At 36.3% G+C, this 26,407-nt stretch overlaps 1 protein-coding gene across 4 annotated transcripts in view; it reads right to left on the bottom strand.

Annotated features, from left to right (window-relative positions):
• Positions 1–25,679, bottom strand: part of IBTK (inhibitor of Bruton tyrosine kinase) — a 90,793-nt gene extending 65,114 nt beyond the window's left edge. For all 4 annotated transcript variants that reach the window (XM_019442723.2, XM_019442725.2, XM_019442724.2 and 1 more), the window contains exons 1-6: positions 25,482–25,679; positions 15,437–16,140; positions 9,867–9,963; positions 8,404–8,528; positions 1,680–1,790; positions 396–566 (exon numbers count right to left, since the gene is read on the bottom strand). In XM_019442723.2, the coding sequence (XP_019298268.2) occupies positions 396–566; positions 1,680–1,790; positions 8,404–8,528; positions 9,867–9,963; positions 15,437–15,757 (825 nt within the window). In that variant the 5' untranslated portion in view covers positions 15,758–16,140; positions 25,482–25,679. The remainder of the gene's footprint in view (positions 1–395; positions 567–1,679; positions 1,791–8,403; positions 8,529–9,866; positions 9,964–15,436; positions 16,141–25,481) is intronic.
• Positions 25,680–26,407: the final 728 nt, after the last annotated feature.

Here is a 26,407-nt window from a genome sequence, read left to right as displayed (position 1 = left end):
TAGCTCAGGTCATGATCTCGTGCTTCACAGGTCCCAGCCCCGCATCCGGCTCTCTACTGACAGCTCAGGGCCTGGAGCCTGCTTTGGATTCTGTGTCTCCAATCTCTCTGCCCCTCCCCTGCTCACATTCTGTCTCCCTCTCAAAAAAAAATAAACATTAAGAAAAATTAAAAAAAAAAAGCTGAATCAAAGGCAGTTTGGGGCCTAATTTCCCAAGTGCCTTCTTTCTTACTCCAAACAAATGCTAATTTATACTATGCTTAATGACTCCTGTGAAAAATAAAGTATATACCATGGAATATAAGTAAAATAAGTTGCATATCAATATCTTCCATCTTTTTATCCACACAGGTTTTATAACAGTCATCTTGTTGTTTTAAAAAAAAGAAGTTTACCTGTCTGGGTACATTACAACTGGAAGGTGGAGGAATAATTCCTAATTGATGAAAAATATTTAGTCCAAATGTATAAACACATCCATCTTCAGTCAGTACAACAGTATGATCCTTTGCAGCTGCCACCTGGGAACAATTATGACCACTCAGTCCTTCCACAAGCCTAGGGATCTACAAAGTAAAATTAGCTTAGTATAATATATTAGTCATTTATACAAAAATGCAAATAGAATCTGGTGATACTGTATCCAAAATGACAACACTGATAAATGGCTGTATCTATCATAGGTAAACCCTACAATTCAGCAAGGGACAGGTGAGTTTAATAGGATATGGACATTGGCTTATGAGTAAAATACAAAATCCCAGCAAGACATTTCAATAAAATAATTCAGTCCAACAAATGATTTTTGAGCCCTTATCATACACCCAGTGCAAATTTGTTTGGTATAAATAAAGGCAGCTCTTCAGCCAAAGTATTCAAGTACTGAAAAAATAAATAAAAATACAGGAAAATACAGGTGTAAGGAGTAAATGAGTTTTTAAGTATAAAAAAAAAAGTCTCTGACACAACATAAATGAAGATGATAATGCCTATAATCTCACAGGACTGCTGTCAGGCTTAAGTTAAGGTAATAATACTGCATGAAAAGTATGACTGATGCCTAGAACATATAAACCCTCAAAAAATGGAAGCTGTTGTCATACCTCTCTATTCTTTGTAAAGCACCCTGTAATAGATGACAAATATACCAGTAATCCCTTCAAAAAAAGTTACCTTAAAAATACCTACTGAGGCAATTTTATTGAATGTAATGATTAGCAGGTTTCTTCTAATTAGCACTAAGTTTTAGTAGCTTGAGAGTCAATTTTGTGATTATACAATGAGAATAAGGGCTCAACTTTTAGACCACAAATACTCTGATGAGAAGTTAAAAAAAAAACATATCCAGCTACTTTAAGAAAAGCATTTTACAATTAGTCTGGCTTTTAAAATCTCAACTATGGAATTATTTTAAAGCTTATTTATACACTCTCATCTAAGTATTTGCTATAAGCAAAATATAATTTTTCTATGATGCTTTAGAATTGTGCATATCAAAATCCTATAATTTGAACATGATATATACCAGGAAACTGATTTTTTTAACTATATTATCAATTGGTATATAACTCTCTGCTTACAGTAGGTTAAAAATAATGTTTTTTTTTAGTTAACAGAAGCTTCCAGTTTATGGAAATTTTACTGAAGTTACCTAAAATGAGTAATGACATTTCAATTACCAAGCATGTCTGTTCATCTCCATGGCCTAAACGTCCTCCAGGACCATGACCACAGGTATAAACCTGCCCTTTCTGAGACAGAAATACTGAGTGAAATTTACAAAGCACCACCTAAGAGAAAACAAGAGAATATTATTGAATTTCTCTGAATAAAATAGGTTTTATTTTATATAAAAACACAAACTACAGAATATTGCTAACTTTACACTGGATGATAGGTATGTGTGGATTTAACTTTTCTCTACTTTGTACATGTTCTGTAATAAAAATTAAAACTATATATGCTTTATTTTAAAACTATCCCTAAAAACACTGATAAATAGGAAAAAGAACAAAGAAATTAAGCATATATTTCCCACAGAAGAGACTAAACAAAGGGAAATATAAATATCAAGTGTTCAACCACAAAAAGCAGTAGCCAGCTGTTTCCCAGCTTTATAAAATCCCAAACAAGAACTGGGCAATGCAACATGAAACACAAAGATTAACAACTAGCAATATATGTTATTAAAGCAAACAGTGAAAATGCCTTAAGCATATTTTTTAAAAAACATCCTATGTTAGACTGGTGGTTAGTATGTCCTTTTAATATCTCTGATTTTGTCTAATATGTCTTTAATATCACTACATGGATTTAAATAATTTTATATTTATTTTCAAGTTTTACTCTTTTCCCCACTTCCTTTTTTACCTGCCATGTTTCCAACATCCCCCTTACCCTCTTGGTCCACACACTTATATACTCACAAACTCTTACCAGAAGATAAGGGTACTTAAATGACTGAACTTCATCAAAAGGCAATTAACAGGAAACCAAAAGCAGTTTTAAATACAGGCATATCTTGGAAATATTGTGGGTTTGGTTCCAGATCACCACAATAGGGAGAATTTCTCAGCAATGTGAGTTAAATTGATTTTTGGTTTCTAAGAGTACATAAAGTTATGTTTACACTATACTATAGTCTGTTAAGCATGTAATAGCATTGTGGCTTAAAAAAAAAAAATAACGTATATATCTTAATTTTAAGAATACTGGGGCCCCTGGGTGGCTCAGTTGGTTAAGCAACCGACTTCGGCTCATGTCATGATCTCGCAGTTTGTGAGTTCGAGCCCCACGTCGGGCTCTGTGCTGACAGCTCAGAGCCTGGAGCCTACCTCAGATTCTATGTCTCCCCCTCTCTCTACCCCTCCCCTGCTCACGCTCTGTGTCTCTCAATAATAAATAAACGTTAAAAAAATTAAAAAAAAAAGAATACTATATTGCTACAAAGTGCTAACCATCATCAGATCTTTCAGCAAGTCGTAATCTTTTTGCTGGTGGAGGCTCTTGCCTCATTGTTGATGGCTACTGACTGATCAGGGCGGTGGCGGCTAAAAGTGAGGATGGCTATGGCAATTTCTTGAAACAAGTCAACAATGAAGTTTGCCAAATCAACTGACTCTTCCTTTCATGAACGATTTTTTCGGTAGCGTGCGATGCTGTTTGATAGCATGTTACCCACAGTAGAATTTCTTCCAAAACTGAAGTCGGTCCTCTCAACCCTGCCACTGCTTTAGCCAACTAAGTTTATGTAATATATTCTGAATCCTTTGCTGTCATTTCAACAATCTTCAGCATCTTCACCAAGAGGAGATTCCATCTCAAGATACCACTGTCTTTGCTCATCCATGAAAAGCAACTCCTCATCCCTTTAAGACTGATCAGGAGATTGCAGCAATTTGGTCACATCGTCAGGCTCCACTTCTTGTTTTAGCTCTCTTGCTACTTCCACCACACCTACACTTACTTAACTCTCTCAAACTCATCCACCAAGGCTGGAATCAATTTCTAACCTCCTGTTCACGTTAATATTTTCACCTATTTCTATGAATCATGCAGGTTCTTCACGGCATCTAGGATGGTGAATCCTTTCCAGAAGATTTTCAATTTACTTTGCCCAGATCCACCAGAGGAATCACTGTCTATGGCAACTATACTTGCATGAAGTGTATTTCTTAAATAATAAGACTTGGATGTCAAAATGATTACCTTGGTCCATGGGCTACAGAATGGATGCTGTGTTGGCAGACATAAAAACAACATGACAACAACAATCTCGTGGTGGCACATCTCCATCAGAGCTCTTGGGTGACCCGCTGCATTCTCAATGAGCAGTCATATTTTGAAAGAATCTTTTTTTCTGAGCACTGGTCTCCACAGGTGGGCTTGAAACGTATATTTAGTAAACTATGCAGTAAACAGATGTGCTGTCATTCAGGCTCTGTTGTTCCAGTTGTAGAGCACAGGCAGAGTAGATTTAGCATAATTCCTAGGGGTCCTAGGGTTTTAAGAATGGTAAATGAGCACTGGCTTCAGCTTAGTCATCAGCCCCTAACAAGAGAGTTGCCAGTCCTTTGAAGCCTGGAAGGCAGGCATTGACTTCTCTCTAGCTATAAAAGTCCTAGACGGCATCTTCTTCCAAAAGAAAGCTGTTTTGTCTACGTGGAAAATCTGTTGTTTTGTGGAGCCACCTTCATTAATTCTCTTAGCTAGATCTTTGGGATAACTTGCTGCAGCTTCTACATCAGCACCAGCTGCTTCACCTTGCACTCTGATGTTATGGGTACGGCTTCTTTCCTTAAATTTCATGAACCAAACTCTGCCAACTTCAAATGTTTCTTCTGCAACTTCCTCACCTCTCTCAGCCCTCACAGAATTGAAGAGAGTTGGGGCCTTGCTCTGGATTAGGCTTTGGCTGAAGCAAATATTATGGCGAGCGTTTGATCTTCTATCCAGGTGATTAAAACTTTCTCCATTTTGGCAATAAGGCCGTTTCACTTTCTTATCATTCACGTGTTCACTGTAGTAAGCACTTTGAATTTCCTTCAAGAACCTTTTCTTTGAATTCATAACTTGGTTCACTCTTTGGTTCATAAGGTCTAGCTTCCAGCCTATCTCAGCTTTTGACACTTTCCTCACTAAGCTGAATCATTTTTAGCTTCTGAATCAAAGTGAGAGACATGCAACTCTTCCTTTCACTTGAACACTCAGAAGCCACTGCAGAGTTCTTTTTTTTTGTTATTAAAAACAATTTTTTTCAATGTTTATGTATTTTTGAGACAGAGACAAATGAGCGGAGGAGGGGCAGATAGAGAGAGACACAGAATCCAAGGCAGGCTCCAGGCTCTGAGCTGTTAGCAGAGAGCCCAACGTGGGGCTTGAACCCATCAACCGCAAGATGATTACCTGAGCCGAAGTTGGGACACTCAACCACCGAGGCACCCCCGTTGCAGAGTTCTTAATTGGACTAATTATAATAATTTGTGTCTCAGGGAATAGGGAGGCTCCAAAAGAGGTAGAGACACAGGGAACAATGGACAGTGCAGTACACATTTATCAAGTAAGTTCATCATCTTATATGGATGCAGTTTGTGTTACCCAAAAACAACTACAATGGTAATATCAAAGATAACTTATCACAGCTCACCCAGAAGAAATACAGTTGACCCCTGAATAACATGGGTTTGAATTTCAGTGAACATCCACTTATATGCAGATGTTTTCCAGTACATACAGTACAGTACTTTAAAGGTATTTTCCAGGGCACCTGGGTGGCACAATCGGTTACATGTCTGACTCCAGAGCTCAGCTCAGGTCATGATCTCACAGTTTTGAGTTCAAGCCCCACCTTGGGCTCTATGCTGATGGCATGGAACCTGCTTGGGTTTCTGTCTCTCCCTCTCTCTGCCCCTCCTAGCTTGTGCTCTCTCTCTCTCAAAATAAACAAACTTTAAAAAATAAATAAATGTATTTTCCTTTCCTATGACTTTGTTAATAATATTTTCTTTTCTCTAGCTTACTTTATTGTAAGGATATAGAGTATAATGTATGTAACATACAAGTAGTGCTATGTTCTCAGTAAGACTCCAAGTCAATAGCAGCTAAGTTTTTGGGAAGTCAGAAGTTATGCACAGATTTTTGATTGCATGAGGGGTCAAGTGCCCCAACCCCCAAGTTTTTCAATGGTCTGTATAATACTAAGGAAAAAGTTTGAAATACTGAGAGAATTACCAAAATGTGACACGGAGACATTAAGTAAAGAAACGGTATTGAAAAAAAATGGCAACGAAAGACTTAATGCAGGGTTGCCACAAACCTTCAATTTGTAAAAAATGCAGTATCTGTTAAGTACAATAAAGCGAAGTGTAATAAAACAAAGTATGCCTGTTTGTGTACCTACATACTTAACCCTTCTGCCACACTTTACTATTTTTTTAATGTATCTAACATTCAGTGTATTTATTTTACCTTATATAGTATTTAAAAATTCTGTTCGCTTACTTTTAAAAATCATTTGCATTTACATTTCTTAGGCCATCTATAAATATTTCTAACTTTGGATATAAAAAATGATTAAGAAATAAAGAAATCTTAGGGGCGACTAAGTGGCTCAGTTGGTTAAGCATCCCACTTCGGTTCAGGTGATGATCTTGCAGTTTTTGGGTCTGAGCCCCGTGTCAGGCTCTGTGCTGACAGCTCAGAGCCTGGAGTCTGCTTCAGATTCTGTGTCTCCCTCTCTCTCTGCCCCTCCCCTGTTCATGCGCTATCTCTCTCTCTCTCTCTCTCTCTCTCTCTCTAAAAATAAACATTAAAAAAATTTTTTTAAAGAATTAAAGAAATGTTAGGATTATCAGAAATTGACTTAGAAAAAAGTCAAGCTCTTATGGAAAGTAAGAAAATTAGAAGCTGAATTGCAAGCTCTACTTACACATATCCTTTAACTACTTAGTAAATTCTGTGAATATGTACACTTATGGTAAGTTATGTATAAAGTCATTATCTCATTTAGCTGTATCACAAATACCCAGAAAGTCTAAAAACCCAAAATTGTACTCAAATTTGTAATACAAAGATAGCATTTGTAAAGGAAAAAAATTTGAAGCCAGAAATACATTTTGTTCAATTTTATCTCCAATCTTAGAATGCCACTCTATATTTCTGACTTCTATTAAACAACCAATACCAGAGTCTAATAAGTCTTCCAACTTTAAAACCTCCGAATTTCTTTTTAAATCTTTATTTTTGAAAGAGTGAGAGACAGAGAGAGAGAGAGAAAGTGTGAGCATGAGAGGAACAGAGAGACAGAGAGAGAGGAAGACACAGAATCCAAAGCAGACTCCAGGGTCCAAACTGTCAGCACAGAGCCTGACACAGGGCTTGAACTCATGAACCACGAGTCCGTGACCTGAGCCTAAGTCAGACGCTCAATCGATTGAGCCACCCAGGTGCCTCAAAACCTTGAGTTTTGTTTTGTTTTGTTTTTAATTTTTTTTAACATTTATTTGTTATTGAGAGACAGACTGGGAGTAGGGGAGGGGCAGAGAGAAGAAGGAGACACAGAATCTGAAGCAGGCTCCAGGCTCTGAGCTGTCAGCACAGAGTCCGATGCAGGGCTCAAGCTCACGGACTGCGAGATCATGACCTGAGCTGACGTCGGACGCTTAGCCAACTGAGCCACCCAGGTGCCCCAAACCTCTTGAGTTTTTTTTTTTTAAGGAGATAACTAATTACAGCTTTTCACCTTAATTCTCTAGAATATACTGTGCTAAAATTAATAATCTCAGCTAATTCACTTGGTTCTATAGTACAATATCAGCCCCTTTCAGTGGCTAATGGGATTCTCTATATAACTGGTGCTCAGTAAATATTCCTGTAAAACTTGTCTTCTCTTTTCTGACTGTACTTTACACTGTTTTTCTTCCTCTCTAACCTATCCATAATGCTTGCTTCAACCCTCATTCTGTGGTAAATAAAATTCCTTAATCCTTAATCTCTTCACAAAATATTCTCACTTCCTTGCCTTACGTGTTGCTTTCTCCTTAAGTGTACTGTTTCATGTATAAGCCTAACCAAGTGGAATATGCTCATTTCCTCTGTAACATATATATCTTAGGATCAGAAGGTAGTCTCTGGTTTCCTAATGCCACCATTTCTTCCTTCACTAGCTTAAAAATTCTTGTTCCTGAAAACTCTCAGCTCATGATAACTACATCCTATATTAATTCATAAAAGGAAAAGAGGTATCTTTTGTAACTGCCCTAATTGTGATCAATCATCAGTGGCTGCTAATGGGTGGAATAGCATTTTAAGAATTCTGAGGACCTAGTCAATCTCAGGTGAACACACACACACACACTGCATTATAGAAAAAGAGGATTATGTCAACAGTAGCAAAATCCATGGAAGTGGAAGATATCCTTCAGCATAATGAAATAAGCCCAAAGACCAAACCTTCGCAATTATATTAACTAAAATTTTATAATTACTCATATTTAGGAACTCAGGTTCCCTCCCGTAAAACTAATAACAATGAGTTGCAATAACAAATTCACTTGAGAAACAATGTAAAGAACTCTTAATTTTTGTGAAATGGAAACAAATGCTAGAAAGTCAACAGAAGCTCTACCTTTTTAAAGCTAAAGTAATATCTCTATAGTGCCTTCTAATTTCGAACCCTGCTTGCACAAACATCTCATAGTTTTATGGTATTTATCACAGTCTAGGTAGGATTAAAGCTAACAACATCTAAAACAGAATTAGTGAAGTTCTATTGATCAATTTGTTTATTAAAATGTTATCATCCTTTCAACAAAGTTAACACAATCTAAATGAAAAAAAAATAAACTATCAAACACAATAGTTCTTTTTAATCTCTGAAAGTACTCAAATTATACTTCAAACTACCTGCTTGATATAAACCCCACTCCTGGAGAACAGATCCACCAATTCTGGATGGTGTTTGCTATTCTGGCTCCCATGACCCAGGGTGAAATTTGTATTATCTCCCCAAGTGTAGACATCTGTAGGATCTAAAATGTAAAACAAATACCAGTTTTAGTTCAATCTATAGATACACTCTACTAATCAGTTTTCCTCAACATAGACTCTTTACAGGAACTAATTTAACCATCATGTTTAGAAAGATGCTGCCAACATTATCACTTACATTATGAAACTATTAACACATTATCTAATTCTAGGAATAGAAACAGAAAATCCAAATCAGCACAGTCCTGTATCAATGTTAGGAATCTAACATTTGTTCCTTGTTTCATTAGCAGTTAGTTTAACTGCCAAATGAGTAAAATATCACCTGCCATATCCATTTAGTTGCCATGAAAATAATACCTATAGTTATTTAAATATAGGATGTTTATTACATTATATATAATATATAATATAAAGGTTCTAGATGAAGCAAATGTGATATTAGTTACTGTTCCTACAGAAACATTAACTTTAATAGTTTACTCTTGATAGATGCAAAAATCACACCAGTGATCAGGGTAATACCCATTAAACTGGGATAAAACTTAATCACAGCTAAGTTTTAAGTCTTCATTTTTATTTTGGAAGGCATATAAATTTTTCGACTAGATCTATAACTGTAACCTGCAATATAGTACCCAAGGTAGAAATAAAAATGAAGAATGTGTCCTTGCTTGTTCACTAGTTAAATGCAAATTATGGAGAGGCTCCATTTAAAACTCTTCTCCTTTTCCACCAATTTCCATTTCCAAAGTTGAAAAGCAAACAAATTGGAGAAATAAGTGAAATCAGAAGGATGTGAGGGTAGAAGAATCACATCCTTTCCCTCTCTACCTCAAGTACTGATGTCACTTTCTGGATGCACATTAATTACAGTAGTTACAATTCCAACTGTCTTCCCACTTAGGCTGTGTTCTTACTCTAACATAGTATAAATTGAAATTGAAAATGCAAAATCAATCAGTGTTCTGAATAAAACCCTAAAATTATCAACCAATATACACCAAAAGTATTTTTACCAAAGTAAAAATTCCTTGCAGATATCCACACACAAATTTTCTCAGGTATTTTTTTTTTAACGTTTATTTATTCTTCAAAGAGAGAGAGAGAGACAGAGAGACAGAGAGAGAGAGAGAGAGAGAGAGAGAATGAGCTGGGGAGACACAGAATCCGAAGCAGGCTCCAGGCTCCAGCTGTCAGCACAGAGCCGACACAGGGCTCATACCCACGAACCATGAGATCATGACCTGAGCCGAATCCCGAAGCTTAACCGACTGAGCCACCCAGGTGCCCCTTCTCAGGTATTTTAATAAGAACAAAGTTTCATTAAAATTTTCTAAGCTATACCTTAATGGGATATATTTGCAGAATTTTCTTACCAGTAGTTTTGAATACTACATGAGTTGGTCTATCCTTCATTACAAGATCCAAAGCTGACAAGCCTTCTTTGTCTTGAATATACAGACTAACACCATGCTAAAAAAAAAAAAAAAAAAAAAAAAGAAAGAAAGAAAAATAGAAAACAAATATATATAAATATGTTACCTCCTATGCCCACTCACATTTTTCGCACACACAGAAGAGAACTAAGAAAAATAAGATATCTAATTCTTAGAATATAAAAGAACCAGAAAACATTAAGAAATAAAATAAGTAACATTTAAAATCAAAATGAACTAGATGTGAAAGTTTAACACAGTAAAGCAAGTCTGGTTCCCTAGAATGCCCTAGCTCTGGTCTCTCTGTCTGTGCCTGTCCATGTACACATACACATTATGTATTTAAAGAGCCATGTTCCATGTCTAGTCCAGTTAAGGGCTATAAAGATTTCAAGGCAATGACAGAACAATCATTCTATTAGAATTTACTGTTTATATAATGTGATCACCTTGGCCCCATCTCTTTTTGCCTTGAATGTTATTATACCAAGTATTTACATTTAAGACAACTATATTCCTTTATTTTTATATTTCTATTTATATTCCTCTATATTTCTATTTGTGTGATATAGGTTTTCATCTTAGTATCGTTTAATTGTGGCTTCTCTAAATCACATATAATTAATGGTATCTTAAAAAAATCTGAGGATGTGTGTGTATATGTGTTTTAAGGATGAATTTAAACTAATCTTTAATTTGTATCTTCACAGTTCAAAATCCAACACGAAATAGAACATTTAAAGCAGTTAGCACACCCCTACCCCTATCACCATACTTTTGTATCTTCTAAAATATGGTGCAAGGGGGCAGGAGGGATAGAAAGCAAGGTTCGATTCATATTATTGTTATTTAACTGTAGTTTTTAAAATATAAAACATTCTTTTCAAAAACAACTATTACTATTTGTTGATAGTTTAATAAGACATTCAACTATTAGACTTATCCTTATTTTAACTGGTGCAAGTCATCACAGCCCATCTGTACACACAGTTCACCTGGGTAGTTACAGGCAGAGATGAACTATGAAGTTATTAAACTCTAAGTGTAATATGTTGGAACACTGTTTTAGGTTACTTAAGAAAGAAGAATCTCCTCTTACCTTGAAACAATGGATTCCTAATACACTAAAACCAATTCTAAATTCATTGTGTTCTAGATTCATTGTGTTATAATACTTGATTACATAAGGACTGTCAATGAGCAAAAAAGACTAAAATGAGCTATGAGCTAACCAGTAAAAAAAAAAAAAAAAAAAAAAAAAAAAATTAAATCAGAATGATCTAAGATCTTAATAAATTTAAAGTTATATGTTACCTAGTATTTTTTTTTAATTAAATGTAATTAATCCATATGAGAAGACCTGAGCTTGACCTTTTAAGAGTAACAAAGGTAAGTTCCAAGATAGGGTACTCCAAGCTAAGAATTTAACAAATGGGCTCCCAGAAACTGAGATCCCTAGAAAGTTTATTTTGCCAGTTTTATAAATTTTCCTAAACTTTATACATACCAACTAGATCTTAGTAAGACTACATACATTTGTATCATTCTAAGTAGCTCCAATTGCATAAGACTACATTTATTTATTTATTTACTTACTTACTTATTAGAGCTCCCTAGATATGGGACTCATATTTTCTAATATGCTCATCTTAAATTCTAAAGGTTGTAGGACCAGTGTGTAGTCTATCCTACTTATTTAAAGATCAACTCTTGGGCTCCTGGGTGGCTCAGCTGATTAAGCATCCAACTCTTGATTTTGGTTCTGGTCATGATCTCACCATAGCAAGATCAAGCTCCACACTGGGCTCCACGCTGGGCATGGAGTCTGCTTAAGATTCTCTCTCTCTCTTCCCCTGCCCCTCCCCAGGTCACATACATATACACACTCTGTCTCTCAAAAAAAAAATTGTTTAAAAATAAATAAAATACAGATCATGCCTCCGAAAGAATAGGTAGATTCATTAGTTTGTTAAATATCATCTAAGTATATACCAGGCTTATAAGCCTGAGCATTTGTTGAGAATATCTACAACAAGGAGCAGATGCGCTTTATATAGCTATTCCACTAGAAACCATTGGTAACACTACTGAGATACCTGTCTGCAAATACAGAGAACTGTTTTGACTGTCTTCCTCAAAAACAAAGCATATGATAAAGATTGGCATGCAGATAATTTCCTTGGGAAAAGATCCTAGAAAGTGAGGGGCTAGGAAAGTAGATAAAAGGAGGAAAAACCAACACAAAAATGTGTTATCAAGTAGGCCACTGCTAAGGAGACTTGTGAATGATCCTGCCAGGGCATTCCGGAAACCTTATACAATATATCACTGAATAATTCTCCAGTCAAAGAATAAAAGGGCTAAGTGTTTACCTTCATTAGCAAACAGTTGCTCTAAAGGGGATTTAACTCTCCTGTATTTTTGGTCGGTTATGCATGAATGCCAAGCTCTGGGGCATAAAATAAGGGGCATGCATTAGATGCTAGAAACAAGGTGCAGATTTACACCTACACAAAGCTGCTAGAAGCCTATGCACAGACGTGAGGCCAAAATGACATGAAGTGGTTCAGCAAAAGTATCTGATACACCAATTTTTCCAAACTTAGTTTTCCAACTTAGTTATGAGCTAAGTTGAATGAGTTTAATATGGCTCTCTCACTATTGCTGCCCATATACTGCCAAAAAAGGGAGGATCAAAAGACTATCTTGAGATTATAATTTCCAGTGGGATAAATTGAGATATACTCTTCTCTTCTTCTTTCAAGCCTATTCTTTAAAGATTTGGAAGTACATTTGGATAAACTGGCTAGATGTCCTCATACTAGAAAAAACAGAAAAATAAGCATTCTCTTATATTCAAAGGACATGGTTTTAACATCATAAACTAGAATAATTTTAATAAACTGGTCCTGCTACCTAATTATCCTGGAGGAGGGAGGTGGGAAGGTACTTCATATCAGTTCTATTTAGTTTATAACCATTCTATTTGAGTTTAAGGAGATTTGTCTTGCTTATAATTTGACAGTGAATTTTATTGTTCTGGTTCATGACTGGTCTATTCTGCGAGGTATCGGATATCCCTTCTAATAAAATATCTTTTACTTAGGTAACCGTAGTTGGTTTCTGTTTCCATGAAATAAGATATCTAATACACCAACACTTATTGTCCCATTTGTTTATTTAATTATTTGGTTTTGGTCTATCTCCTTCTACTAAAATAAAAACTCAAAAAAAAAGGATTCTGTCTGTTGTGTTCATTACACATCCCTAGGACCTAGATTAATGCCTGGCACTCATCAGGCACTCAAAAAAAAAAAAAAAAAAAAAAAAAAAACAACAAAATTGTTCCAAATAGTATTATAGTATTGCTATAAATAGTATAGCATTTAATCCACTAAATCCTATGATTTAGTTCTTCTATTTACAAATAGAAAAAATTAAAGTTTTTCCAGAACAGTACCATAAATAAACCACCAGTATGAAAGAATAATGGTATAGCAACAACAGATACAGCAAGACCCTACAAGCATAAACAGTCTTTGCCAGGCACACATCTTGTCATAGAATCAAGGAACCAAAGAAGATATGCATAAAATTCGCTGCCTCTACTCCAGCTTTTGATAGACAAGAAGTTTCTACTGAGGTGGTTGCTGTTGTTGTTGCTGTTGGCAAACAGGAACTGAAAGTATGGGTTTATATTTATTGTACAATTTATTTTGGCAATTAAAAAATCTTACAACTATAAAGTTTTTAATCAATGCAATTTATTTTATTTTATTTTTTTTTTTTAATTTTTTTTTAACGTTTATTTATTTTTGAGACAGAGAGAGACAGAGCATGAACGGGGGAGGGGCAGAGAGAGAGGGAGACACAGAATCGGAAGCAGGCTCCAGGCTCTGAGCCATCAGCCCAGAGCCCGACGCGGGGCTCGAACTCACGGACCGCGAGATCGTGACCTGAGCCGAAGTCGGACGCTTAACTGACTGAGCCACCCAGGCGCCCCAATGCAATTTGTTTTAAATGTATATTTGTGTATGGTCTCTTTCTGACAACCATAATATCCTAAGGGCTATAGTTGACCAGAAGTAGAACTGACATGAACACTCCTATAACTGCAGCTCTTCCAATTAAACAACATTGAAAGGTCAAAGGACAGAAGAATATGCTAAAAATCAAAATGCAGATAGCATATGTTGAGACCTGAATACTAAAAGGATAGGAAAGATTTCTGTGGGAAAATTTTATCAGTGGAACACATCCACTGTTAGATACCTATCATTGATCAATAGGGCTCTGATGATAACAAAAGACAGTCAAACCAAGGGCAAGGAGGCCCAAGGCCCAATTTCCTGGCTTCTCTTAGCCAAGGAGAAAAGAATGATTAAGGATTTCTAAAGGAAAATGAAGCCCCAAAGAGAAGGAAGGCCCAAAATTCAATCCAGACGCTATTTCAAACTGAAGCCCCAAATCCTGACACCTGAATAACAACCCCTATGATAACAGAAAATCCAAGGACCCCCTCAACCTTGATGAGACTAGCGGTAATCCAGCTTTCTAGCAGATACTTGAAAACAGCTGAGGTTTTAGAGGTGGGAAAGGGTGAAAGTAGAGCTGATAAAATGCTTTAACTCATACCAACTAGCTTCCTATATAAAATAAGATTAAAGTAAGGGAATTAAACCAATATTCAAACATTTTACATAGTAAGAGGAATTAAATTAGCAAACATTTTTAAAAATCAAAAATAGATGAAGACCCTTAAGCTAAGCTCCCTAATGTGACCAAAAGTTCCCTGAGGATAGGAAGTGTTTTGTTTTTCTCTGTGTCCTCTGCAAACATGACAAAATGCCTATACAAAAGAAATTTTTCAATTTTAATATCATGATGTCTGATTTTGAGTTTTTCATGTGCATTCATTAGTGAAATGACATTGAGGTATATCTCAAAACACTTCATTGTTTGGCTATAGAGTACAACACACCTAAATTTAATCTACTTGATGGGAAATTTCAAATAAATTAAGCTGACTCTAATCATTAATGTTTTCACAACTAATTTTATCTTAGCCAAACAAGAAATAAACATACTACCCAAAAACAGTCCCTAAATGTTATATTTCAATAACTAGTACCCTTTTAAAGTAGCTAATAATAGTTACATAAAAAGCCTATTTCTTAAGAATACTAAAAGATACATAATACTGATTAAATGATAAAATGTGTGGGATTTACTTCAAAATAGTATGAGATAAACAAAGTCAGTGGGGACATATAGAACACAAAACTAGCCAACAGTCTATTATATATTGTAAACTTTGGTACATCACAAAAAGTTTAAGTAAAAATATATATGGGATTTGAATTCTAAAGAAGAGTAGTTACAATAGAAAAAAATACCAAACAATTGATAAGAACAAACTCAAATCTTTGGAAAGTAAGTGGAGTCTTTGAAAAAGACTAAGAAAAACATATGCCAGACGAAATAGTTTTAAATAAACAAATGACACTTACCTTCAACAGAGACCAAACACAATCAATATGTCCATAAAAAATGCTTCTGTGCAAAGCTGTCCATCCTGATTCCTTGTCTTTCACCAGCAGATCCACTCCTTTTTCAATAAGCCAATCTAATACTCCTTTCTTTCCACAGGAGGAAACAAGGTGGAGAGCGTTTCTGCCAAAGGCATCTTTGATAGTTGCAGCATTGTAACAATAACTGGAGAGAAAGGCCTTTATCTGGTTTTCATTCCCCTTTGTTACCACAGAAAGGACATCCAAAGCATGTTTCAGGGATCGACACTTTGATGTACAGTCAGGGATGGAAGAATTCATCCTAATTGTTTTTAGACTGCTTAATTTTAGTTCAAGACAGTCCGTTAAGACTAATTTTTAAAAATGAAAAAGCCAAGACAAAACGGTGCTATTCAGAAAGATTTATAGAGAATAAATGACCTTTTTAGGATTATAATTTAAACCCTCACGGTAGTAGTATAAAACTATATACCTTTATACAATTTATTTTGGCACTTTAATCAAAAAATTATAAATAGCTCTATAAAGTTTATATCAAATACAAGTTCTTTATTAAAAAAAAAAAAAAACTTTCCACAGTTTATAAATTATTCCTGGAGTCAAGCACCAAGGGGGAGTGAGGAGGGGAACTCCCCCCTCCACACTGTCTGGTCCTTTTAAATATCCATAATTGCAAGGGTGACCTATAAAAAAAAAGGGAAAGAAAAAGTAAAAAATACAAAATCCACCTCTTGCTCTCCTCAAGTACTTTACAGCCACCTCCATATTTAAGTGCCCCTAATTCCTATTTCAAAAAAAATAAAAGTCTATCAACTTTTCACCTTCACATCCACAGTATTCTAGAACTATACTAATCATTCTCTTCTCCTTTAATCCAGTCTCCTGTTTAAGGTTAACCTCTGTATCTGTATTCTGGAGTCCACCTCTTTGCTTCCAAAAGCTTCATTCCTTCTCCCTTACATTTTTACACTTTTATTAGCTATGTCCCCACAAGCTATAAACACACTTAAATTTACCCTCTTTATAGCAATCCCATCTCAACCTTTACCCCCTAAAATTACTTAATTACCACCACCAGCACAACTCTCTCATCATTTGGTTTTTACTAAGAGCCAGGCACTGTGATAATGTTCTCTCTGCCTAGAAAGTCTCTACTATAAGAGGAGATAATAATTAAACATCAGGTATCAAAACAACTAGGTATCAACCTGGAAAAAAAAAAAAAAAACTTTACATACTTACTTTATACCTTACACCAATATAAATTCCAGATGAGTCAAAGACAAACATATAAATACCATAAAAGCACTAGAAGAGCATGGGTGACTCTTTTTTATAATTTCAAACAACAAAAAGTCCTTTCTACCTATGATCTGAAATTCAAAAGGTATAAAAGATTAATACATTTAATCAGTTTAAAACCTACATTAAAATAAGAAAGGAGAAAAAAACCTCAAAGAATATAACATTACTCCAAAAAAAAAAAAAAACCAGGAAATTTATTTTATTTAAAAAAAAAATTTTTTTTAATGTTTATTTACTTTTGACAGAGAGAGAGAGACAGAGCATGAGCAGAGGAGGGGCAGAGAGAGAGGGAGACACAGAATCCGAAACAGGATCCAGGCTCTGAGCTGTCAGCACAGAGGCTGATGCAGGGCTCAAACTCACAGACCGTGAGATCATCACCCGAGCCGAAGTTGGACGCTCAACCGACTGAGCCATCCAGGTGCCCCAAAAACCAGGAAATTTAGACAGATTTTAAAAATGAGACTCATCTCACTAAAAAAAAAAAAAAAAAAAAAAAATGCAAATTGAAACTAAACTGAGATACCATGTAACAACATGGATGGATCTACAGAGTATAATACTACGTGAAATAAGTAAGTCAGAAAAAGACAAATACTATATGATTTCCCTCATATGTGGAATTTAAGAAACGAAACAAATGAACAAAGGGGGGGGAGAGAGACAAATCAAGATAACAGACTTAATCACAGAGAATAAATTGATGGTAATGGGGGGATGGGTTAAACAGGTGATAGGATTAAGGAGTGCATTTGTCAGTGATGAGCACGGGGTGAGTCACAGAACTGTTGAATAACTATTTGTATACCTGAAACTAATATACCAGTGTATGTTAACTAACTGGAATTAAAATAAAAACTTAAAAAAAAAAAACAAACTATGAGATACCATTTTTTATCTATCAGAATAGCAAAGGTTGGTATTACTACGTACTGACAGGATTGTAAGAAAATAGGTTCCCTACCCCATTACCAGTGAGAATATAAACTTATACAATCTCTTTGGAGAGCAATTTACTAGTATTTATGAAAATGTAAAGTGTACACTTTTTTCTAACCCAAGCAATTTTACTTCTAGGAATTTATCTTAGAAAAATATATCCATGTGTGAAATGGCATAAGTATAGGATTATTCACTGAGTCACTGTTTGAAATAGTAAAGTGTGGAAAAAAACCTAGTTAGAAGTAATTATGTTATGTCCATGCAACAGAATAGTATTCATGTATGAAAAAAACAAAGTAGCTATATATTTACTGATATGAAATAATCTGCAATATATACTTCAAAATGTTTTTTAAAATGCGAAGTATATGTAATATCATTTGTGGAAAAGATGTATATGTATTTACATGTTCATGCTTGAAAATGCATGGAAGAAGTCTAGAAGAATACACAAAAGAATGGTTCCTCTGCAGAAGGGCACCAATGGTTGGAGTCAGAAATGGAAGGCAGACTTTACCTGCATTTTACTAGGAACCACTTTTAAATGCTTCACCATGTGCATGAAAAGCTATCCAAAAATAAACATCTAAAAATATACATAAATGCTAATATATTGATTAGAGAGGATATAGAAAATATAAAAAAAAAAAAAAACTCAGCCACCATATAAGAGCCTCTAGCTTCCTTTTTTTCCAATATGCTACGCTGTCTGCTTTGCCCCATTCAGATCTGGAGAAATGAAATACTATTTGTAAACTATCTGACAAACTACTATTCTTCAGTTTCTTTACTTCATGTTAGAAAACTAACTACTGATATATTAGAAATTTTATACCTAGAGTGGACTACTTTACAATCAACATTTCTCCATCATCTTTTTATCATCTCCTAATTTTTTTTTTCAGTATTTTTGTCCTCTGGATTTTTTTTTAATCTCTGGATTATAAGTAACTAATCAATCCATTTCATAATGGCTATATTTTAAAGATTTTATAATAGAAATTCTATGTACATTCTCTTCTCCAAGGTATCAAACTATCATAAATACTTAATAGAACAAACAATCCTAAAATTTGTATGGAATCACAAAAGACCCCAAATAGCCAAAGCAAGAGAGAAAGAACAAAGCTGAAAGCATCATGTCCCCTGATTTCAAACTATATTACAAAACTGTAGTAATTAAAGCAGCATGACACTGGCATACAAAGAAACACATGCATCAGTGGAACAAAGTAGGCCAGAAATAAGCCCACGCATAAATGGTCAATTAACTTACAACAAGGAACCAAGAATATACGATGGCAAGAGGAGTCTCTTCAACAAATGGTGCTGGGAACTGGACCCCTATCTTAAACCATACCCCAAAATTAACTCAAATGCATTAAAGACTTAAATGTAAGACCTGAAACCATAAAACTCCTAGAAGAAAACACAGGCAGTACACTCTCTGACATAGGTCTTGGAGAGGATTATTTTAATCTGACACCAAAAGCAACAAAAGCAAAAAATCAACAAGTGGGACCACATCAAATCAAAAAGCTTCTGCACGGCAAAACCATAAACAAAACCATAAACAAAATGAAAAAGCAACCTACTTTATGGGAGAATAATTTTTGGAAATCATACATCCGAGGGGCATCTGGGTGGCTCAGTTGGTTAACTGTCTGTCTCTTGGGTTCAGCTCAGGTCATGATCTCAAAGTTCGTGAGTTCAAGCCCCACATCTCTGTTAGCGCACAGCCTGCTTGGGATTCTCTGTCTCCCTCTTTCTCTCTGCCCCTACACTGTTCACTCTCTCAAAAAAACTAAATAAACTTAAAAAAAAATCAGATATCTGATAAAGATCTATAATTTATATAAATATCCAAAGAATTCATACAATTCAAGAGCAAAAAACCAAACCATCGGATTTAAAAAATGAGCAAAAGATCTAAACAGACAATTTTCCAAAGAAGACATACAGATGCCCAACAGGTACATGAAAAATTGCTCAATATTGCTAATCATCAGGGAAATGCAAATCAAAACCACAATAAAATATCACTTCACTCCTGCTAGAATGGCTACTATCAAAAAGATAAGAAATAACCAGTATTGCCAAGGATGTGGAGAAAAAGGAAACCCTGTACACTATGGGTAGAAATATAAATTGATACAACCACTATGGAAAATAGTATGGAGGTTCCCCCCAAAATTAAAAATAGAACTACCATATGATCCAGCAAATCCACTTCTGGCTATTTATGCAAAGAACACAAAAACACGAACTTGAAAAGATATATGTACCCCTATGTTCACTGCACAGTCAAGATAAGGAAACAACCTAAGCATCCATCAATGGATAAATGAATAAAGAAGTTACACACACACACACACACACACACACACACACACACACACACACACTGAAATATTACTGAGTCATTCATTCAAAAGGATGAAATCTTGCCATTTGCAACAACATGAATGGACCTCAAGGGCATTATGCTAAGTGAAATAAGTCAGAGAAAAGTAAATAGCATGACTCTTTCATGTGTGGTATCTTAAAACAAAAACAAGCTCACAGAGAACAAATTGGTAGTTATGAAATTTGGGGGGGGGGGGGGGGCAGGGACAGAAATGGATGAACCAGTTATTTGGTTTTTCTTGTTTTAAATAAACTGAATAAATTTTAAAAATAAAACAAATTCTCCAAAATATTTTTTAATTTTAATTTTTTAAATATACACTTTGAATGACAAAGAAAAACAGTTATAAGAAGGTTATTTAGAGAGACACATATGAGTTTACTATACGTGTAGGGAAAACTGTGCACCATAGACAGGTACGAAGCATCGCCAATCTGCACTTTCCACTCCCATTTCAAACCACACTAAGAATAAGAAGTCCTAAATCTAACTGGTTCTTCGCTAGTCTGACTTCCCCATCTGGAGATGTCAGTAAAGAATTAGAGTACTTCTAGTCCCTTCTAGTTCTAGTTCTGTTTCTACTGGTCTGCATGTTTTATAATTTGATATAGGCTTTCTAACATCCCACCTTAAAGTGTTGGTGTCAAAAGCAAAGCATTTTGTAGTTAGTTAACATAAAGAAAAAGGCGCCAAAGCCTGAAGTGTTTAAAATGTGAAAACTGGAAAATAAGCTATACGGCAAAATAGTTACTTGTAGTTAATTTCATTCTTTTGAGGCTCTAAAATTTTTCCACCTTTGCATTTTCAGTCCATTCATAATACCTGAAAAGAACTACTTACCAGCAAATACCTCACACACTACACAAAAGAATTAAGGTATAACAGAAGAAAATTCCCTAATATGTTACTATATATAAACATTTTAATGGAAAAAAAAGAAATATCAAATGCAAAAATGGTAGCATACTAAAATATATGGAGAAACATACAGAATACTAACAACATAAATAAGGAAGTGACTAAGAGCTAATGTTTCTTAGCGTCTTACATATTTGGATTCAAATATAGCAATGCCAGCTGTTACCAGTTATGTAACTCTAAAAATTACATAATCTCTCATTTCTTCATTTGAAAATGGAGACAATGTCACCAACCTCAGAAGGTTACTGTAATGATAAATGAAACTACTAAGCACTGTACCTGGAAGTTCAACAAACAGGTGTTCAACAAACAGCAGCTTTCATTACTATTATTTCTTCAGTAACAAAAGGGTAACAAATTTAATCTCAAAATTCATGTTTGAACTTCACTGTCTCTGCTACCTGGTTCCCATGCATACTTCTACAATTAAACCACATATACTAAGGTTATCAAAATGACTTCCAAATTGCTAAATCTTTAAAGATACTTTCTGTTCTTACTTGACTCCCCTGCTTTTGAGTCATTAACACTGCATTCTCCCAAGGCATCTAGAAAGGGATACTGAAAGCATAGGGAATTACTGAAACATTTAAGCATGGGCTCTCTCTCACCACATCTTCCAAAGACTTTGTCACCTCCCCTTACCTTCGCATGTTGGCCTTCAGTCTTCTTTTCCTTTCTACTTCATACTGTCCGTGGATAATTTCAATTTCTTTCTAGTTTTTAACTGTAACCTACATGCTCATAATTCCCAAATCTGTCTCCTACCCTCACATCTCTCCTAAATTCCAGGCCCGTATTTCCAATTACCAGTGTAAATGTTATTTATGCATTCAACAAATGCTTACTGAAGGCAAAGAAAGCAAAGGAAATATTTATTAAGCATCTAATATGTACTGGACATCTTACATCACAGAGAGGTTAATTAAGTAAGCCAAGAGAATCACTGCACCAATAAAAGAGGAGTTAGAACTCAAACACAGATCTGTTTAACAGCAAAGTTCAAGCTATTTCTACTACAATACACTGCCTCTCCAGTGCATCCACTGTATGTCACAAGGTACTAGGAATACAAAATAAATACGGCATGTATATTTCAGATAAAATGATAAAAGTATAGGCTCACGGATAACACTTAAGTGAAACTATAGCTCATTTAACATCTGTATTGAATGAGCAAAATTTATTACCTTTCATAGTCTCTACCATCAAAGGGTCACAGTTCGATAGAGACTGATTTTTTTAAGGAATAAAAACATATTATAATAAACCTGGTAAAGATAAAAACAAGTGAATCATAGGAATAAGGAGTTGACGAGAGACATAGAGAAAATTTCCCATATTAGGATGAGCACAGGTTTCCCTGATAAATTCAGGGTAGGTGGACATTCAAGGCAGAGGGAACAGTAAATATAAATAAAAGCATGAGAATCATTTTAGTCTATCCTGAAAATTCCAAGTAATTCAGAAAACAGAAAAGAGTGAGGCCTAACATATACACAAGGATGGACCAGATTATGTAGACAGGCCTATGTGCCCTTCTTTGGGATAAAGAAAATGTGCAATTCAGAGACACATTTAGATATTTAAGCTCTTGAATTGACAAGATATGGTGATAACTCCCAGGTTTCTGGCCTGATGATACATAGGGCAGCCAAGCAGAGTTAAGGGGTAAAACTTTGGAAATAAGAAAAACAAAACAAACTTAAAGAAAGCAACAAATAAAAATTGAAGGTAGAAAGTTATTTTACATGTGAGGATTATGAAATGCTGATGGAAAACTGAGTTGGAGGAGTATAGCTAGCTACAGACAACTGTTCAGTCTTAAGAACTGGCCCACCACAAAAGGTGTTAGCCAGCAGAGGATGAGCCCTTAACAAAGGTCATAATCGTTCCACTTATCCTTGGTTAGGAGTTTAGGTATCTTCCTAAAACACAAATCTGATCATGCCATTCTCCAAACCCAATATCTCTATTTCACGTAAGGTTAGCCTTGTGATCTCAGGAAGAGGATATCAACTGAGTCTAGAGACCATGCAAAATTCAGACTCTAAATTCAGAACATCTGGCTCAGCTAGTAACCCAGGTACACCACTAACTAAATGATCCTAGGCACGTCACAATTTGCTAAGCTTCAATTCTCTCATTTGGAAAAAGGGGATAACAACTATTTCCCGAGTTGTTCTGAAAAATAAATGAGACAATTCATTCATATGTAAGCACCCAACAAATATTTAAGAGGAAAAAAAAAGGGAGGAAACGGGACGTTATTGGTAAGGAGGTCGGAAAATGGCATAACTACATTAGAGTCCTTTCTGCTTGGAATCCTTTTCACCCAAACTTTTACAAGGCTGCTTAACATGCCATGGCTTACAGAGTGTCTACCATCTGTTGAACTTTCATACGGACAACCACGGTGCGTCACATAAATTTCAGCCTCATACTGCCCCTTTATATATGAGCACCTTCATTTTACAATGAGGAAATTTATGTGAAAGTTTAAGTAGCCTATACTCTAGATTCCACCTATTCTCCTCTACCCAAACTGCTCTCTCAAAATGCAGTTAGGAAATCTTTAATGAGAAGTAGAATAGTGTAGTAGAAAAAAATTACCCTTATTTGTAGCCATAAGAATTGGGTTCCTACTATCTAAAAGCTTGGCCAAATAACTTAATCTCCCTATTCCAATATCTCCATCTGCAAAGTAGATGATAATAACTTGCCCTGTTAGTATGTACCTTTGCCTACACAAAGATTTTAAGTTCTTTTGGGGTGGGGGGAGAATACTGTATTTCATTATATTTCTTACTATATATATGTGTGTGCAATATATATATATAGTATATATACTTAAATATATATATAAGTATATACACACACATATATTCAATAAGTAGGTTTATTGGTAAAAACACTAATACTAAAACATCTTCCTTTTAAACTTATATACATTAAATTAACTTACAAAGCTACAAATTATAACTCATAACTGAAGAGTCATAAACATCTTTAATTCCTTGTGTTAAGTCCTGAAAAGAGTTCACGTAACAATTTTAAAACACAAGCACTTACTCCTTTAGAAAATTAATAATTTTGCTTTATCAATATTACATTTTAGTCTAACATTTTCTCAAATATTCCCTTGGTACAAAAAATAGGAACTTGAATACTTTATCAGTGTTTCACAACAGAATAATTGCCCAATTTTAGGGGGCAGGCACATCTCTACATGTGGCAAAAAGTCATTGACCTATTAATAATAACAAACTTTGATACCGTTTATAATAATAAGCCAAGTAATACTGAGCTCCTTTATGTAATAGGTAAATCCATTTATGGTCTATGGAACTTTATATGGTCCTAAAGCATAATGAGAGTAAAAGAATGTATTAAGTTCCTTCATAGAATTTAGGATACTAAGAGCCCTCAATGCAAGGTTGTTGTTTTTTTTTAATTAAATAACGGAACAGCCATTTTTAAAAATTTCTTGAGGTAAATTCTGCTTTGAATAAAGTTTCTACAAATATCTGTAATAAGTTCTTTTTAGAAAACAGATCTTTCTGTCTTCATCTAATCTATATCAGTTTCTAAAACCAATTAAAAAGCAAGGAATTGAAAATAGAAAAAGGAGTGAGAAGAACAAGTAGCTATACAAGAATGTGAACTGGTACATTATGGGTAAAGAAACACAACCACTCATAAAAGTCACATTCTTTCAGTAATTCTATAAATATCGAATTTCGAACGCTCTACTTCGAAGCATGGAGCGGCGGAAAGGGGCGGGAGTGCTATACCAATTTCTGCTTCCTAAAAAGAAACCCTGAGGTTTTATTAATATGTTGGAAAACAGTAGCCAAGGATGTCTGCTGAACTAAAACTATTTAGAACCGGACAAGACACAAGAATAAAAAGCCTCTATCGTCTCTGTCTCCCCCACCCCCAAAAGAACCGGTCCCTTTTCACCGGTCTTGACTACAGTCAATTCACACAGAACTTCACAGTTAGTATCCCCAAAGTGGACTAAAACTATGTGACCCCCAGGAAGGGATAACGCTTCAAGGAATGGCTTCAAATTCAAGGTTCCAAGGGAAGTGATAGGGTCAACTATCTGAAACTAGCAAGGCAGCAACGCTGGAGGGCGTGTCAGGCAGGCCAGCAACGTAGCACTTTGCTGAACAGACCATTCATTAGCAGAGCCACGCTGCGGGGAGGAGGGCGCTCCGACTCGGGCCCCTCCGCCCGCTTAGCGCCGTCTTGCACGAAGTGCGTCAGTCTCGGGGCCACTGGGTCTCTTCCCCGCGGTCCATCCGCGCCACTGGCGTCCCCAGTACCCCGCACCCTCTGGAAACTGAACACTGTCCCATCGCCCCCCCGCCACCCCCCAGGCTGAAGAGACGCCGTCGCCTAAACCCGCTCCGCACGGGGGAGCCGCGCTGAGCACTCCCTCACCAGTCGCTAGATGAAAGTACGCCGGTGGTCTCCGCGAGACGGACACACAGTAGCGCAGGGACTCATCCTTAGTGAAGACAACAGGAGAAACCGAACGATGCCAGGGGGAGGCTGGTCCCCACGCACGGGAAAGCTGCGGAGGCGACTGCAACCACAGCCGCGACTACAGGCACGGGGAAGGGGGCAGGGGGGGAAAAAGGCCGGCGCGGGCGGGACCCAGGAATAAGACGGGCGTTGATTGGCTGGGGCTCGTGTATGCCTCATGAGGATTGGCTGGTGTTTGCTCAGAAGGCCTCGCGTGGCAGCACCTAAACTGTGGCCTTTCCCGGGAATCCGAAGGGAACATGACCCCCCGGCCTTGGGATTATCGGCGCAACCCGGAGGTGGGGAAACATAGCAGTTGGGGACTCTCGGCCAACAGGCCAACAGCGGTGGTGGAAATGTCTCTTGCAGGGTCAGCCATGGCCTAGGCAGAAATGTCAGCTGCAGCCCTGGAATTCAGGATAAACCCCGGTGCGGCGAGGGCCCTGGAGACCTGGCGGAATGCCTTGGGCAGCCGGTCACCACGCAGCAGAAGCCAAAAGCGGAGGCATCTTGCACAGAAGAGTTCTTCCGTCGACCCAACTGTGGGGTCATTGGAAAGCCAAAGTCATTGTCTCGCGCAGAGACGCATCCTTGTCCTTTCCTGCCCGTTTCTACATTCAGATTATCTAAGAGTCACTCCCTTGGTCTGAATGCTTCACTGCCTTCTTAGATCGCTACTGTGGGACTTGCTGCCCGTTAGGGTCGCGTCGCTTTTGTGCCTGATCTCCAGGCTCACACTCTGCTTTCCCCCACTTAACTCTGCATCCAAGGCCGGTTTTAAAAGTGGCGGAGTGGAAAAAAAAGAGAGTGAGAGAGAGAGGAAAGAAAGTAGCAGTCTTAGG

Source organism: Panthera pardus, unplaced genomic scaffold (genome assembly GCF_024362965.1).
Source record: "Panthera pardus isolate Hobbes unplaced genomic scaffold, ASM2436296v1 HiC_scaffold_17, whole genome shotgun sequence".
Classification (NCBI taxonomy): Eukaryota; Metazoa; Chordata; class Mammalia; order Carnivora; family Felidae; genus Panthera; species Panthera pardus.
Note: the sequence above shows the minus strand (reverse complement) of the source record. Positions and strands in the feature narration are given on the sequence as shown.